This window comes from Salvelinus sp. IW2-2015, linkage group LG31 (assembly GCF_002910315.2).
Source record: "Salvelinus sp. IW2-2015 linkage group LG31, ASM291031v2, whole genome shotgun sequence".
In the NCBI taxonomy this organism is placed as follows: domain Eukaryota; kingdom Metazoa; phylum Chordata; class Actinopteri; order Salmoniformes; family Salmonidae; genus Salvelinus; species Salvelinus sp. IW2-2015.
The window spans coordinates 1,088,531-1,107,357 of record NC_036870.1 but is presented as its reverse complement, the minus strand read 5'-3'; the positions used below and the strand labels follow the sequence as shown (position 1 = coordinate 1,107,357).

General features: G+C 43.1%; 1 protein-coding gene across 2 annotated transcripts; it reads right to left on the bottom strand.

Annotated features, from left to right (window-relative positions):
* Window positions 1-1,835: 1,835 nt before the first annotated feature.
* Window positions 1,836-17,999, bottom strand: LOC111955627 (dysbindin). 2 transcript variants are annotated; one of them, XM_023975845.2, is made up of 4 exons: window positions 17,673-17,999; window positions 3,737-3,970; window positions 2,411-2,554; window positions 1,836-2,302 (listed from the first exon to the last, which is right to left on the bottom strand). In XM_023975845.2, exons 1-4 carry the CDS (start codon window positions 17,716-17,718, stop codon window positions 2,052-2,054), a joined length of 675 nt encoding a protein of 224 aa, XP_023831613.1. In that variant the 5' UTR covers window positions 17,719-17,999; the 3' UTR covers window positions 1,836-2,051. The 2 variants fall into 2 exon arrangements, with proteins under 2 accessions (XP_023831613.1, XP_023831614.1); XM_023975846.2 differs by having other exon boundaries at window positions 2,411-2,545.
* Between the last annotated feature and the right edge of the window lie 828 nt (window positions 18,000-18,827).

Below are 18,827 nucleotides of genomic sequence, written 5' to 3'. Positions count from 1 at the left end.
GGTTCTAGGCTCTCTCCCATAGGGTTAGGGTTCTAGCTCTCCTTCCCATAGGGTTAGGTGTTCTAGCTCTTCCTCTCCCATAGGGTTAGGGTTCTAGGCTCTCCTCTCCCATAGGGTTAGGGTTCTAGGCTCTCCTCTCCCATAGGGTTAGGGTTCTAGGCTCTCCTCTTCTCGATGTGCAATCATGTTAACATTCCATTCTTCCAGTCCTACTGTTTCATCTGTACCAGTAAACATTAATAATTTTATTTTCTATTTTGATTGTGTTTTTGTTCTGATGTGCGAGTAGAGTCACTAGTCAAAGGGTGTGAAATGTGAAATATGGAAATCCAAGTTTGTTTGTTTTTTGGTGTGTATTTTAGGTTTCTCCCTTTTTCAGATGTATTATGAATTATTTTAGCAGAAGGTCCAACACAACATACATTTTTGTACATAATCCTGTAAATGTCTTTAAATACTCAAGCCTTTTCTGGGGTGAAGGAAGGAAAATGATACCTCTAAAGGTATTACAGGAAGCAAGGGAGGAAGTGCTTGATGAAGAAAAGCCTTACGTTTCAGTTTCTTCATCTGTGTGAGTTTGATGCTTACAGGGTTGCTCTGGTTACGTGTATACATTTTAAGTGCTGCTTACATCACTAAGACAAAGATATGGAGTAGCTATGGCCCCCTTTTTTTTATTTTTTTTAGCTTTACTTTTTTAAAGAAAAGGGAAAATATGTTCACAAAAATGTACTGAAAATTCAACAATGTAGTAGCTCCTCATGTTGCACTGAGCTTGCCAGTGGTGGCTGACAAGGTGATCCTATTATCCAGTTTGTTGGTTGTTGTTGTCCTTTACAGAAGACTGAACTGTTTTAGGAATATTTAATGAAAACTAAGTCGGTCGTTTTCAACAAAAAAGTGGTTGTCATGGCCTTACAATGTATTTTATTCAGATTTCTTTGCAATTTTCTTTTTCTACAGTATAAACTATTGCTCACGGTCTGGCAAGTTAATTTATTAGCACTGCGTCTCCATCTTTCCTTCCACTTGGAAAGAGTTCATGTTGGTTATATTGCCAGTTTTTTACTTTTGCAGTTTGTACTAAAGGTTTAATAAAAACGTACAGACAATTCACTGTCTTTTCTTTTGAACCTGCGTGTCTGTCGTTGTGGTGTTCTGAAGATGGGATGTTAAAAAAACTAACTAGCCATTCTACAAATAAGTATACTCTGTCAGTTTAATCTCATGTCTAGGGGTCCAAGCCTGACTAACTGGTCCATAACCTGATACAAATGTGTGAACCAAGGGTAAGTGGACAGATGTCTGTAATGTACCCAGGAAACGGCGTACTGTCCAGGGCGAGTTCTGACAGCCAGCCCTACCAGACCATTTAAGTTCAAATGGTCAAAACAAAAATGGAAATATCTCAAAGGGTATAATAACAAAAAGGTGTCAAACCAACACTGTAAGACCCCGCCAGACCGAGAGGCTACTTAGTTCACCTCTCACTCTACAATAACCTGCCAATCACCCACACCTGTGAGCGATTACTCCATTAGCAGGCCGTGCTGGCGCGTCAAGCAACTGTATGATATGATTCTATATAACCATGTTATGAAAACATATGCAGGTGTGTGCAATGGCCTCTAGTAAAGAAAATAAACCGTGAATGTATGTAGCGCTCGTCTGCGGTGGCGCCGGTCAGCTGTCCCTGTGTTCAAAGGGTTCAGGCTGGGTTATAAATCAACAGACTAGTGGAGCGGTACTATGAAACAGGGTTGTTTCATTTCATTCTGAAATAGCACTAAGGGATCAGTATGAGAAATGGCAGTACAAGGGGGTGAAATGTTTATTACCAATTCAAGAGATTTGGGGGGGGGGGGATAATACTGTAACCACACAATGTTCAACATGGAATTATTTCTTTACAAAACGGATGAAAATACAGTGAACAAATGATGCATCTCTTCCATGCATCCAGTGCATAGCAACCAGTCCTCGCAGGGGTTTGGGCCGTTCAGTGTCTTCGCTTCTACCCTGGCCCTTACGTGACCTGTGAGCTGCTGTCCTCAGTGTTTAAGTGTCTGGTTTCTGGGTGGGGGCAGTGGCCTTTCTGCTAGGCCTGTGTTGGGGGGAACCTCTATCTCGTATGATTGCACCCCGACAGGACAGTGGATGCGGTCCTCCCTACCCCCTTCATCCTCCCTGGCCTTAGTGTCCTGGCTGTCAGTGGAGGAGAGGGAGGAAAGCTTGTGTCTTAGCTCAGCCTGGGTGGGAACCTGCAGTGTGATCTCTGTGGTTATTGACTCCACGTCTGGACCTGAGAGACAGAGGGAAGTTTTGTGCAGTGCCCAAGAACTAATCGAAGTATGAAGTTGCTGTTTACTGTGCATGTTTGTTTACAAATGTATGTGTGTCTGTGTCATACCCAGCATGGGCGAGGCAACGCTGTTGTCCTCTCCCCCAGAGAGGAGGAAGACGTCAAGGCTCTCATGGTCGGCCATATTCATCAGGTCCATCTGCTCCAGCATGTCTACGTTCACCTCCATGGATGAAAAGCTGCCTATTGGCCCTGATCAGCAAGACACAGGTATTAGTCACCAACGCATACAGAACTTCACCAAGAATGCAACGGCAAGGGGCTGAGTCCAGGAAGAGCCTTAAAGCCTTTTTGGTTTTAAAACTCTCAAAGAAATAAAAAGCCAAAATCATTTACTGCTTTTGGCAAATATATTTATATTTGAACCCACAAAATCTTGCATGCTTGAGCTAACTGACTATTCTTCTGGGTGTGAAAGTGGCTAAATCTGAATGAACAGAAACCGCAGATTCAGCGCCTACTCACCACAACCCCCCCCCCAAACCTTCAGATGATTCAAACACAACCTTCAAGAAATCATGTTCCATCAAAAGAGCTGATCTTCATCTGAATAATTGTTTTAATCAATCCTCACTGACTTACCAGAAACCCTGAAATTGTTCTAGGTTGATGTCTGTAGGGTTCTATCATGTCTAAATTGATTCCAGCCTGGTGTCTGTGGTTCAATCCTGTTTTAAATTATTCCAGGAGGTGTCTATGGTTCTATCCTGTTTTAAATTATTCCAGTCGGTGTCTATGGTTCTAACCTGTCGTAAATTATTCCAGGCGGTGTCTGTTCAATCAATGTCCTGGATTCATCACCTTGCAGGAACAGTACCTGTTGTAATACCTGTGTTAAGATCACGTGGTGCACGCATTACAAACACACAGTGCACTGTGAAGGATGATTGACAGCTGAGGCGGCATACCTCAAGGATACGAGGAGAGCAGGGCAGGACAGCAGGTTGGGGCAGAGTAAAGAGAGAGGGAACTGTTATTAGCCAGCCACGCACACACATGCACGCACACACAAATGGTGTTTTTCCAATGAGACTTACTCCCACACCAGTGGGTCGCCAGTGTTTTATCTTAATGTAAGCTGTTGTTTTTCCATCAAGTGTGACACTTAAGACTTGTGGTGAGCAAAATCAACAATGTCTGCATCATTCAAATCTGTTGTTTTGTGAGAAGGTGCAGGTCCGCCGGAGCCATGGCCCAGTGTAAAACAGATTCCGGCCCATGTAGATCGAAACAAAAAAGTCTGAACCTTTTGGGTAAAACACTGGGGTAAATCCTTATTGGAAATGTACCAGTACACACACACACACACACCATCTGTCACTGTGACCATACTTCTCCATTGAAGATGATAAGGCGTTAAGGTGGGTCTCTCACCTCTCCTCTCAGCGATCTGCAGGTAGCCGGTGGACAGGTACTGATCCATGTCTTGCTGGAATGCCTCTTCAAAGAACTTCTGCCTCTCCTTCAGATTCACCAGGGCAGGCTCCACCTCCTTCAGCTTAAACTGGCTAGACTCCACCTCCTTTGGCTTCACCTGGGGAGGATCCACCTCCTTTAACTTAACCTGGGCAGGCTCCGCCTTGTTCACCTGGGGTGGCACCTTATCCGCTACACAGGGCCGAGATATTTACATTTTTCATTTAAATGTCCAATGCAGCCATTTTTATCGCACTAGCAAATCATTTCTGGGTAAAAATGAAGTACCTTTCTGTGATTTTATTTTCAATAAAAATTGTCAAAAATAAACAAAAATAGCTTCTTAGCAAAGAACAATTTCTCAAACAATTTCTCAAACAAGAATTTTGCTAGGACTTTCCAGGAGTGGTCTGAGTGGGGAGGGGAAAACTGAAAGCTAGCTGTTATTGGCAGAGAGGTTTGGAACTGATTTGTATTGGTCTAGTCACCAGGCAGGCCAAAACTCCATCCCACCAAAACAGGCAAATGGTCTTTTCAAACAGCTCATACATTGAAAGGGCATTATCATAATTTTCTCAATTTCACAGTGTTATTTCAACCTCATATTATGGAAATATATATATAAAACACAAGAAAATCAAGTTTTTGCCTGCACTGAGCTTTTAACAGCTAAACTCAAATAACAATGAATGATTACCGGCATTGATTACAGGTGGTTACTAGCGTGGATTACAGGTGTGTACAGCATCCCATATACATTATTGTAGCTCTGTTGCATGAAATAATTTGATACAAAATGCTGTGATATCAGTTGCCCTAGAGCTTGAGCCTTTGAAAAGCAACTGACTGTGTCTGGATGATGACAGAGCCTACTGACCATCTCTGTCTGTCTGGATGATGACAGAGCCTACTGACCATCTCTGTCTGTCTGGATGATGACAGAGTCTAGCTGACCATCTCTGTCGTCTGGATGATGACAGAGCTACTGACCACTCTGTCTGTCTGGATGATGACAGACCTACTGACCATCTCTGTCTGTCTGGATGATGACAGAGCTTACTGACCATCTCTGTCTGTCTGGATGATGACAGAGCTTACGACCATCTCTGTCTGTCTGGATGATGACAGAGCTACTGACCATCTCTGTCTGTCTGGATGATGACAGAGCTACTGACCATCTCTGTCTGTCTGGATGATGACAGAGCCTTACTGACCATCTCTGTCTGTCTGGATGATGACAGAGCCTACTGACCATCTCTGTCTGTCTGATGATGACAGAGCCTACTGACCATGTCCTGTCTGCGGATGATGACAGAGCTTACTGACCATCTCTGGTCTGTCTGGATGATGACAGAGCCTACTGACCATCTCTGTCTGTCTGGATGATGACAGAGCCTACTGACCATCTCTGTCTGTCTGATGATGGACAGAGCCTACGACCATCTCTGTCTGTCTGGATGATGACAGAGCCTACTGACCATCTCTGTCTGTCTGGATGATGCAGACAGAGCTACACTGACCATCTCTGTCTGTCTGGATGATGACAGAGCTTACTGACCATCTCTGTCTGTCTGGATGATGACAGAGCCTACTGACCATCTCTGTCTGTCTGGATGATGACAGAGCCTACGACCATCTCTGTCTGTCTGGATGATGCACAGAGCCTACTGACCATCTCTGTCTGTCTGGATGATGACAGAGCCTACTGACCATCTCTGTCTGTCTGGATGATGACAGAGCCTACCTGACCATCTCTGTCTGTCTGGATGATGACAGAGCCTACTGACCATCTCTGTCTGTCTGGATGATGACAGAGCCTACTGACCATCTCTGTCTGTCTGGATGATGACAGAGCTACTGACCATCTCTGTCTGTCTGGATGATGACAGAGCCTACTGACCATCTCTGTCTGTCTGGATGATGACAGACCTACTGACCATCTCTGTCTGTCTGGATGATGACAGAGCCTGGAGATTAGACGACACAGTGTCACTTCAGCTAACTGTTTCTCTCAGACGGGGAGAGTCCTTATATAATAAGAACGATCTAAGTCACGAAAGGAGAGAGACTGGGATAGATAGAGTGGAGAAAAGAGAAAGAAAGAGAGCAGGTACAGTTGACGTCCCCAATATCAGCAGCTGTCACAGTCTCTCCCTCTTCTAGTTCTATCCTCACTACTTTGCCTCCCCTCTCTCTTCCATCACTCCACTTGCTTCATCTTATCACTGTATTGTGATGCTCTCGACGTGGTGTGTGTGTCGTACTCTGGAGTGTGTACGTACATCCTGTGCCTTCTTCTTTATTCTTTATTGACATTTCTTGTTTGTTGCTTTTTGTTGCCTTGTGTTATGTTCTAGGTGTATGGTTTTGCTGTTGTTGGTGTGAGTGTTGTGGTGATTGTGGTTATCTCATGGGGGACAGTAGTGTGATTTGTTGCCTGTGTGTGACTTGTTCATGTAGTTGCTGTGGGGTGTTGTTGCTGTTGTGAAAGAGTTGGCTAAATGTGCAAGATGTTTATAGGAACCACTGTGGATTTAAGATATACAAAGATCTCTGCCCTTGTAGAATGTCTCCACTCGACTTGACATAGTAAAATTGCGCCGATGTTGTAAAAATGAAATGAGTCATATTACTGTGCCAAGATGATTGAATCATGTCCCGACCTGCTGTTTTGACCCCCTCCTCCTCCCTCCCTCCCTCCCTCCCTCCCTCCCTCTCCTCCCTCCCTCCCCTCCCTCCCTCTACCACACCTGTTTGTCTCGACCTCTGAATGCTCGGCTATGGAAGCCAACTGATATTTACTCTGAGTAGTATGACCTGTTGCACCCTCTACAACCACTGTGATTATTATCTATGAACATTTGAACATCTTGAAGAACGATCTGGCCTTAATGCCATGTACTCTTATAATCTCCCCCCGCCACAGCCAGAACAGGATTGGCCACCCTTCAGAGCCTGGCTCCTCTTTAGTTTTTTTTCTAAGTTCCTTTCTTCTACATCTGCATTGCTTGCTTGCTGTTATGGAGTTTTCGGCTGAGTTTCTGTGTAAGCACTTTGTGACATCTGCTGATGAAAAAAGGGCTTAATAAATACTTTGATTGATTGCTCATGTATGTGCTATCAAATAAAATATTTGTGATGTTAACTGATGAAGAAATCTGTATTTATAGACATTAGATTCCATCCAGACATATTCCAACCACACCAATAAACAGATGTGTGGGAATTACTACATAACAACTCTTAATGGGTTGTAATCAGAATGGATGACCAAGGTTCACTTACAAAGCACACAGTGCATTCGGAAAGTATTTAGACCCTTGAATTACACATTTTGTTACGTTAAAGCCTTATTCTAAAATTGATTAAATCGTTTTCCCTCATCAGTCTACACACAATACCCCATAATGACACAGAAAAAACAGGTTTTTAGAAAGGTTTGCAAATAAAGAAAAAAGAAATGGAATATTACTCAGTACTTTGTTGAGGCACCTTTGGCAGAGATTACAGCCTCGAGTCTTAGGTGTGACGCTACAAGCTTGGCACACCTATATTTGGGGAGCTTCTCCCAATTTTCCCTGCAGATCCTCTCAAGCTCTGTCAGGTTGAATGGGGAGCGCCGCAGCACAGCTATTTTCAGGTCTCTCCAGAGATGTTCGATCAGGTTCATGTCCGGGCTCTGGCTGGGCCAAGACAGTCAGAGACTTGTCCCGAAGCCACTCCTGCGTTGTCTTGGCTGTGTGCTTAGGGTCGCTGTCCTGTTGGAAGGTGAACCTTCGCCCCAGTCTGAGGTCCTGAGCACTCTGGAGCAGATTTTCATCAATGATCTCATTGTACTTTGCGTCATTTATCTTTCCTTTGATCCTGACTAGTCTCCCAGTCCCTGCCGCTGAAAAAACATCCCACAGCATGATGCTGCCACCACCATGCTTCACCGTAGGGATGGTGCCAGGTTTCCTCCAGATGTGACGCTTGGCATTCTGGCCAATGAGTTAAATTTTGGTTTCATCAGACCAGAGAATTTTGTTTCTCATGGTCTGAGAGTCTTTAGGTGCCTTTTGGAAAACTCCAAGCGGGCTGTCATGTGCCTTTTACTGAGGACTGGCTTCCGTCTAGCCACTCGACCTTAATAGACCTGATTGGTGGAGTGCTGCGGAGATATTTGTACTTCTGGGTTCTTCCATCTCCACAGAGGAACTCTGGAGCTCTGTCAGAGTGACCATCGGGTTCTTGGTCACTTCCCTGACCAAGGCCTTTCTTCCCAATTGCTCAGTTTGGCCGGGAGGCTAACTCTAGGGAGAGTCTTGGTGGTTCCAAATGTCTTCAATTTAAGAATGATGGAGGCCACTGTGTTCTTGGGGACCTTCAATGCAGCAGACATTTTTGAGTACCCTTCCCCAGATCTGTGCCTCAACACAATCCGGTCTCAGAGCTCTACAGAAAATTCCTTCGACCTCATGGCTTTGTTTTTGCTCTGACATGCACTGTCAACTGTGGGACCTTATATAGACAGGTGTGTGCTTTTCMAAATCATGTCCAATCAATTAAATGTAATTGTAGAAACAAGGATGATCAATGGAAACAGGATGCACCTGATCTCAATTTCGAGTCCCACAGCAAACGGTCTGAATATTATTTATTTATTTACATTTGCAAACATCTCTAAAAACCWGTTTTCGCTTTGTCATGATGGGGTATTGTGTGTAGATTGAGGGAAAACATTGATTTAATCCATTTTAGAATAAGGCTGTAATGTAACAAAATATGGAAAAGACAATGGGTCTGAATACTTTCCGAAGGCACTGTATAAGCAGTAAAATTATATTAGTATTCTGTGAGAGGGTTTTGGCTGGGCCTCTATGAACCTGGACATCATTATCTGATTGCAGGTCTCCATTTAGAGTGTTGCCAGACTACACAATCGAGCTGTCTCATCCAGCCCAATAGTGGAAAGTAGGCTAATGCAAGCACATCCCACCACAGAGACAACAGATTAGCAATAAACACCATTCACGAGGACACATTACTCACAATACAGAACAATGCTGTCAATTTCCCTCCCTTATTCATCTGAAACGCATCAGCTCAAATTATTGTCTATTATTAGAGTTTTAAAAATGCATATAAATAATGCATATAATTTGGTTCTTGTAAACTCATCATCTTAAAGGATTGTCTACTCTGAAATGAATTTGTTTATGCATGGTTAAAAATAAGATGTACTAGTGGCCTGATGAACCTCACATTCTTGACAGTTGTAGCAGTGCATTTATGCAATGTTACTTTTAGATTGCAGGTATCTTTCTCACAAGTGTTCAGATTTCCAGCAAGGCAGTAGCCAACATGAAAATAACTTACGCTGTTAATAGTAAAGGATCAGTAAGCAGTAGTGGAGAGTTAGAAGTAAAGGATCAGTAAGCAGTAATGGGCAGTTAGAAGTAAAGGATCAGTAAGCAGTAGTGGAGAGTTAGAAGTAAAGGAAGTACAGAAGCACAGTTAGTGGAGAGAGTTAGAAGTAAAAGGATCAGTAAGCAGTAGTGGAGAGTTAGAAGTAAAGGATCAGTGGCAGTAGTGGAGAGTTAGAAGTAAAGGATCAGTAAGCAGTAGTGGAGAGTTAGAAGTAAAGGATCAGTAAGCAGTAGTGGAGGTAGAAGTAGGATAGTAGCAGTAGTGGAGATTAGAAGTAAAGATCAGTAAGCAGTAGTGGAGAGTTAGAAGTAAAAGATCAGTAAGTAGTAGTGGAGAGTTAGAAGTAAAGGATCAGTAAGCAGTAGTGGAGAGTTAGAAGTAAAAGATCAGTAGCAGTAGTGGAGAGTTAGAAGTAAAGGATCAGTAAGCAGTAGTGGAGAGTTAGAAGTAAAAGATCAGTAAGTAGTAGTGGAGAGTTAGAAGTAAAGGATCAGTAAGCGTAGTGGAGAGTTAGAAGTAAAAGTCAGTAAGCAGTAGTGGAGAGTTAGAAGTAAAGGATCAGTAAGCGTGGTGGAGAGTTAGAAGTAAAGGATCAGTAAGCAGTAGTGGAAAGTTAGAAAGTAAAAGATCAGTAGTAGTAGTAGTAGTGGAAGTTCGTATGGGTTAGTGGTTAGTGATTGAGGCTAGAGTTGAACTGGGATGTGGACATAAAGCTTGGGTTAAGGTTAGGGTCATGGTGAGGCTTGGGTTAAACTGGGATGTGGGCATGAAGCTACTGTAGGTTAGGGTTGTGGTTGAGACAAGCGTTAGAGTTAAACTGGGATGTGGGCATGAAGCTACTGTAGGGTTAGGGTTGTGGTTGAGACAAGCGTTAGAGTTAAACTGGGATGTGGGCATGAAGCTAGGGTAAGGGTTGTGGTTGAGACTAGGGTTAGGGTTGAACGGGGATGTGGACATGAAACTAGGGTAAGGGTTGTGGTTGAGACTAGGGTTAGGGTTGAACGGGGATGTGGGCATGAAGCTAGGGTAAGGGTTGTGGTTGAGACTAGGGTTAGGGTTGAACCGGGATGTGGACATGAAGCAGGGTAGGGTTGTGGTTGAGACAAGGGTTAGGGTTGAACGGGGATGTGGACATGAAACTAGGGTAAGGGTTGTGGTTGAGACAAGGGTTAGGGTTGAACTGGGATGTGGACATGAAACTAGGGTAAGGGTTGTGGTTGAGACAAGGGTTAGGGTTGAACGGGGATGTGGACATGAAACTAGGGTAAGGGTTGTGGTTGAGACAAGGGTTAGGGTTGAACTGGGATGTGGACATGAAACTAGGGTAAGGGTTGTGGTTGAGACAAGGGTTAGGGTTGAACGGGGATGTGGACATGAAGCTAGGGTAAGGGTTGTGGTTGAGACTAGGGTTAGGGTTGAACCGGGATGTGGACATGAAGCTAGGGTAAGGGTTGTGGTTGAGACAAGGGTTAGGGTTGAACGGGGATGTGGACATGAAGCTAGGGTAAGGGTGTGGTTGAGACAAGGGTTAGGGTTGAACGGGGATGTGGACATGAAACTAGGGTAAGGGTTGTGGTTGAGACAAGGGTTAGGGTTGAACGGGATGTGGACATGAAGCTAGGGTAAGGGTTGTGGTTGAGACTAGGGTTAGGGTTGAACCGGGATGTGGACATGAAGCTAGGGTAAGGGTTGTGGTTGAGACAAGGGTTAGGGTTGAACGGGGATGTGGACATGAAGCTAGGTAAGGGTTGTGGTTGAGACAAGGGTTAGGGTTGAACGGGGATGTGGACATGAAGCTAGGGTAAGGGTTGTGGTTGAGACAAGGGTTAGGGTTGAACGGGGATGTGGACATGAAGCTAGGGTAAGGGTTGTGGTTGAGAAAGGGTTAGGGTTGAACTGGGATGTGGACATGAAACTAGGGTAAGGGTTGTGGTTGAGACAAGGGTTAGGGTGAACGGGATGTGGACATGAAGCTAGGGTAAGGGTTGTGGTTGAGACAAGGTTAGGGTTGAACGGGATGTGGACATGAAGCTAGGGTAGGGTGTGGTGAGACAAGGTTAGGGTTGAACGGGGATGTGGACATAAACTAGGGTTAAGGGTTGTGGTTGAGACTAGGTGTAGGGTTGAACGGGATGTGGACATGAAACTAGGGTTAAGGTTGTGGTTGAGACAAGGGTTAGGGTTGAACTGGGATGTGGAATGAAACTAGGGTTAAGGGTTGTGGTTGAGACAAGGGTTAGGGTTGAACTGGGATGTGGACATGAAACTAGGGTAGGTTGTGGTTGAGACAAGGGTTAGGGTTGAACGGGGATGTGGACATGAAGCTAGTGTTAGGATTAGGCTAAAGGTTAGGGTTAGGGTTGAAGCTAGCGTTAAATTGTTGATGTGGATATGAAGCTAGGGTTAAGATTAGGAGCAACATGCTCATCTGTGCTTGTTCTGGCACACAGGATTAATTACATTCATGCATCGAGCGCCTCATTACAAAGTGAACTGATGGTGAGCTGCTCATGACAAAGTGAACTGATTAATGACAGTGAGGGGGGCGCCAGAACGACAAGACCACTCTGTCTTTGTTTTCTTTGTTTAATAGCTTCATTTGCATCCAGCGAACATGTGCTATAATGATTATGGCAAAGCAAACACAACACACACCACATACACAAGAGGAGTTTCATTACAGTACTCACGGAACACAGTGCCCAGGCTATCTGCATTCTACTTTGGTTTGTGCAGACAAGAAAGCGTAGGAGTGGGAACCTGGGGGCAAACTGAGTCACTCTACTGCTGTCAGGCCCACTCAACATCCTTAGAGAGAGAGCTGGCAGAGTCAAACAACAACACTATATTAGAGCACTAAGCATATAATCTACCAAATACTATATCTATTAGAGCACTAACCGTTATATCTACCAAATACTATATCTATTTAGAGCACTAACCATTATATCTACCAAGAACTATATCTATTAGAGCACTAACCATTATATCTACCAAATACTATATCTATTAGAGCACTAGCCATTATATCTACCAAATACTATATCTATTAGAGCACTAACCATTATATCTACCAAATACTACTATCTATTAGAGCACTAACCATTATATCTACCAATAACTATATCTATTAGAGCACTAACCATTATATCTACCAAATACTATATCTATTAGAGCACTAACCATTATATCTACCAAATACTATATCTATTAGAGCACTAACCATTATATCTACCAAATACTATATCTATTAGAGCACTAACCATTATATCTACCAAATACTATATCTATTAGAGCACTAACCATTATATCTTACCAATACTATATCTATTAGAGCACTAACCATTATATCTACCAAATACTATATATATTAGAGCACTAAACCATTATATCTACCAGAACTATATCTATTAGAGCACTAACCATTATATCTACCAAGAACTATATCTATTAGAGCACTAACCATTATATCTACAAGAACTATATCTATTAGAGCACTAACCATTATATCTACCAAGAACTATATCTATTAGAGCACTAACCATTATAATCTACCAGAACTATATCTATTAGAGCACTAACCATTATATCACCAAATTACTATATCTATTAGAGCACTAACCATTATATCTACCAAGAACTATATCTATTAGAGCACTAAGCATTATATCTACCAAGCACTATACCTATTAGAGCACTAAGCATTCACTGCCATTAAACTATCTAATGTTCATTTTGAACCGCTTACTCACTTCATTGCTGGAACTGTCAGTGTTCTATGTCAGCACACTAATTTAAACCAATGAGGCAACTGTTAACCAATTGTGGCTTATTCCTGTGACCAACACATGTATTTTCATAGCCTCCAGTGATGGTTTATCTCATAGTAACTCCTATTTTAAACACATTTATGGACATGAACAGATTGTGCAAGATGGACCTCTTCCTCCTCCTTCTTCTCCTCCTCCTCCTTCTTGCAGCATTCTCAAGTCCGATGGACAATCAGCACTAACCCTGAGTGGGAGAGAGAACCATGAGTAGGGAACATCACTGCCAAATCAGCAAGTAACCAAGCAACCAGTACAAAGTAGTACCACACAGTACACCACTGGTAATATTCCACTGTTTCCAACTTCTTAGCCTGTTAAAACTCCTTGCACTGCAACACATTCCAATGTGTCACCTTCTCCTAAGTAAGCATTTCACTGTTAGTTTATGCCTGTTGTTTACGAAGCATGTGACAAATTTGATTTGACTTGATCCTTCCTTACTGACCCAATACCTCTCTGGCTGCGTTTACACAGGCAGCCCAATTCTGATATTTTTGCCCACTAAGAACATTTTACATCAGATCTTTTCCAAAGCTAAACTGATTGGTCAAAAGACCAATTAGTGAAAAAATATCAGAATTGGGCTGCTTGGAAGGGCCTCCCTAGTGGCGCAGCGGCCTAAGGTACTGCATCACAGTGCTTGAGGTGTCACTACAGACCCGAGTTCGATCCTGGGCTGTGTCACTGCCGGCTGTGACCAGGAGACCCATGTGGCAGTACACAATTGTCCAGGTTAGGGGAGGGTTTGGCCGGCCGTGATGTCCTTGCTCTAGCGACTCCTGTGGCAGGCTGGGTGCATGCATGCTGACACGGTTGCCAGTTTTCATTGCCGCGGCTGGTTAAGCGAGCAGTGTGTCAAGCCTCAGCCTCTGTGTGAGTCTCCTCCCTAACCAAGCAGACAGTAGATTAGAGCTTCTCTGTGTATGAATATTCCAAAACCTTGCACATGGTTTTTCAGATGATACTGTACTTTACTTAGTTTCACTGGAAAAAAAAGCTCACACACAAGTTATGCTAAATCATCTCTGGATAGCCCTGTCGAAGCAAGAGGCAATATGGTTCTACAACAGTCTTTTAGAAGATTATCAATGATAGATCAGATGATGTCATGTCATCCCAGTGTTCATCTCTCGTGTACAGATTTACAGTTGAAGTCGGAAGTTTACATACACCTTAGCCAAATACATTTAAACTCTGTTTTTCACAATTCCTGACATTTAATCCTAGTAAAARTTCCTTATTTTTGGTCAGTTAGGATCACCACTTAATTTTAAGAATGTGAGATGTCAGAATAATAGTAGAGAGAATGATTTATTTCAGCTTTTATTTCTTTCATCACATTCCCAGTGGGTCAGAAGTTTACATACACTCAATTAGTATTTGGTAGCATTGCCTTTAAATTGTTTAACTTGGATCAAACGTGTCGGGTAGCCTTCCACAAGCTTCCCACAATAAGTTGAGTGAATTTTGGCCCATTCCTCCTGACAGAGCTGGTGTAACTGAGTCAGGTTTGTAGGCCTCCTTGCTCGCACACAATTTTTCAGTTCTGCCCAYAGATTTTCTATGGGATTGAGGTCAGGGCTTTGTGATGGCCACTCCAATACCTTGACATTGTTGTCCTTAAGCATTTTGCCACAACTTTGGAAGAATGCTTGGGGTCATTGTCCATTTGGAAGACCCATTTGCGACCAAGCTTTAACATCCTGACTGATGTCTTGAGATGTTGCTTCATTATATCCACATCATGTTCCTACCTCATGATGCCATCTATTTTGTGAAGTGCACCAGTCCCTCCTGCAGCAAAGAACCCCCAAAACATGATGCTGCCACMCCCGTGCTTCACGGTTGAGATGGTGTTCTTCGGCTTGCAAGCCYCCCCCTTTTTCCTCCAAACATAACGATGGTCATTATGGCCAAACAGTTCTATTTTTGTTTCATCAGACCAGAGGACATTTCTCCAAAAAGTACGATCTTTGTCCCCATGTGCAGTTGCAAACCGTAGTCTGGCTTTTTTATGGCGGTTTTGGAGCAGTGGCTTCTTCCTTGCTGAGCGGCCTTTCAGGTTATGTCGATATAGGACTCGTTTTACTGTGGATATAGATACTTTTGTACCTGTTTCCTCCAGCATCTTCACAAGGTCCTTTGCTGTTGTTCTGGGATTGATTTGCACTTTTCGCACCAAAGTATGTTCATCTCTAGGAGACAGAACACGTCTCCTTCCTGAGTGGTATGACGGCTGCGTGGTCCCATGGTGTTTATACTTGCATACTATTGTTTGTACAGATGAACGTGGTACCTTCAGGCGTTTGGAAATTGCTCCCAAGGATGAACCAGACTTGTGGAGGTCTACAATTATTTTTTCGAGGTCTTGGCTGATTTCTTATGATTTTCCCATGATGTCAAGCAAAGAGGCACTGAGTTTGAAGGTAGGCCTTGAAATACATCCACAGGTAGACTTCCAATTGACTCAAATGATGTCAGTTAGCCTATCAGACGCTTCTAAGCCATGACATCATTTTCTGGAATTTTCCAAGCTGTTTAAAGGCACAGTCAACTTAGTGTATGTAAACTTCTGACCCACTGGAATTGTGATTAAGTGAAATAATCTGTCTGTAAACAATTTTTTGAAAAATTACTTGTGTCATGCACAAARTAGATGTCCTAACCGACTTGCCAAWACTATAGTTTGTTAACAAGAAATTTGTGGAGTGGTTGAAAAACAAGTTTTAATGACTCCATCCTAAGTGTATGTAAACTTCTGACTTCAACTGTATGTGTGCATAACTGGTACCATAGAATCTATTGGGAATGAATGGGATGCGTGGGATAACGAGAAGCAGTAGTTTTGTCCTTTTTTTTGGTTGTCACTGGTTATTTGGAAAAATCACGATTTTGCAGGTGTTGGTATCTTTCGAATTTCGTAAGGGGAGGGGACATTAACTTGCAAAGAGAGAGGGTGGAGCTGCTTGTTTTCTGGTTCCGCTCCTCATTCTAGCRTCTTTTCATCTCTTCTCTTCACACGTATGGACCCAGAACTTAATCAAGCAGCTGACCAATTACGTGGGACTTTATTTCTGGGTTAACCAAGACTAACCCAGTGTACAGTATACATCTCTAACCCTAACCCAGTGTACAGTATACATCTCTAACCCTAACCCAGTGTAGACATCGTGCCAACCCAGTATAGACATCATGCTATTCGCCAGGTGTGCCAACATCTGTCAAATAGGCTAAAATACTCCAGGCTGCAGTAACTCATTACATAACATTTCCTCGTTTTACTAGCCTTGTTAGGACTTCCGATACCAACAAGGATAATAAAAACCAAACCACACACACACACACATACACACAAGCGCGCATGCAACACGCACACACAACCACACTGTAAACAATGCTTTGGGGGCAAYCTTTAATTACTTCAATATACAGTTGCTTCTTCTTTCATTTTCTCTCTTTGGCTTTGCTAATGTTGTTGCTTCCCTCTGGCTTTCATCATAGAGGGCTATTCAGAGCCACCCCTCTCCTCTACAGCACTGTTATTGTGAAGCTTTTCAATAGATTACAGAGACCAATGTTCAATGTCCTGTCCTGTTCTATACTGCCCAGTCCTATCTCTGTCCTGTCCCATCTTTTTCCTGTCCTGTCCTACCTCCATCCTGTCCCATCTCTTTCTTGTCTTGTCACATCTCTTTCCTAAACACTGTCAAACCATCCCATTGAAACCATCCAATATTCTGCTTTCAAGATGTGTGGCTGTGTTAACAGACCACGGAACATGAGTGTCCTGAGACATACAAAGGGGATGGATGGATGGGTGGGTGGAGGGATGGATTGAAGGGGATAGGGAGGAGGGAGTTGAACACGGTGGTGGAGAGGTGGAGGAGGGAGTGGTGGAGGAGGGGGGTGGATGGATGGATAGATGGAAGGGCAGAAGGAGAAGGGAAGTGGGGGGTTCAATAATAATGAAAGCAATAAAAAGCTTTCATTCTCTCATCTCCTGTGTGTGTGTGTGTGTGTGTGTGTGTGTGTGTGTGTGTGTGTGTGTGTGTGTGTGTGTGTGTGTGTGTGTGTGTGCACACGCCCACACTGAGCTGTCACAATAAGTCACATCACCCATCAATCACTGGTAGCTACAGCACCAATAATTTCCATCCCAGACGTTTTGTTATTCATTAATAACATACGTATCTTAGTATTACTTAGTATTATGTGTTCAGTTGTGGTTGAAGGCTTGCATCTTATCCACTTCACTCAAAATGTTTGGCATCAAATAATGTTGATATGAATTCCATACACGTTTGAAACGAAATCCAACCCATTTAGAGATCTACCTCCACCAAAAAATTACTACAWTTTTGTGACAACTGTGACCATTATCAAAGTTCAGATAAAAAATTGAAAAGAAAACCAGATTTTAAAAAAGGCTACCAGGAAAAAGAAGAAGCATTCCTACAAATATTACAACTATCTAATAATCATGCATGGATCAACATCTGCTAGTCCACCATACATTAGCATGTAGACATTATGACACAAACAAAAAACAATAAAGAAATAAACCAATGCAAGCGGGTGTCAGTACCATAGAAATATAATTAGAGCGCTGTATTATATGCATATATACTGTACRTATATCTATGRTGGGTACCTACAGTTATTCCTCTGTCTTCCATCCATGGATCCTGGAGAAGAAGACATCCCAGCGGTGTTGTAGATCAGAGCCAGAGGAAAGGGAGAGAAGGGCAGGATGGGCTGAGGACAGGGTGAGGCGGCAAAGAGAGGCGATGTTACCAACTCTCAATCACAGCACCGTCTGTCTCCCTCTGCCGCTCATCCTAAGAGGCTGCTTAAACCACTATCTCACACACACAGTCATGCACATATACAGTATTATACACACACACTCTCACACASAGAAGTACGGCAGCAACGTTCTCTCCCACACTGGCTGTCTGAACGTGTCGAGCTGCTGCCTGCAGGCTGAATGATCTGGCTGTGGAGACAGAGCACGGCTAGGAGCTGGGGATGGACCAATCTCACGGCTAGGAGTTGGGAATGGACCAATCACACGGCTAGGAGCTGGGAATGTATCAATCTCATGGCTGATAGCTGGGAATGTACCAATCACATGGCTAAGAGCTGGGAATGTACCAATCACATGGCTAAGAGCTAGGAATGTACCAATCACATGGCTAAGAGCTGGGAATGTACCATTAGCCACAGTCATAGAGCTCTGATAGGAGCCGGGAGAAGCAAAGAGGCAAAAAGTGTGAGTGTGTGCGTTTGTGCATGTGTAAAACAGAGAGAGGAGGAGTAAGATAACCTCTGATATGATGTGTTGTTATCCTTTACATCTGGCTGGACAATAATCCAAATTCAATAAGGCTGAACATCATAACAAAAATCAGCCCTTCTTCTTCTCTCCTCCCTCTTCTATTAGGGCCCAATTCAGATTTAGGAAATGTACGCCTTTCCTGTGCACGCATTTCCTACGCACTTCTCAGTAGTTGGTATTCAGACTTACAGTACCAGTCAAACGTTTGGACACACCTACTCATTCAATGGTTTTTCTTTATTGTTACTATATTCTACGTTGTAGAATAATAGTGAAGATATTAAAACAATGAAATAACACATATGGAATCATGTAGTAACCCAAAAAATATATTTKAGATATTAGATTCTTCAAAGTTGCCACCCTTTTCCTTGATGACAGCTTTGCACATTCTTGGCATGCTCTCAACCAGCTTCACCTGGAATGCTTTTCCAACAGTCTTAAAGGAGTTCCCACATATGCTGAGCACATG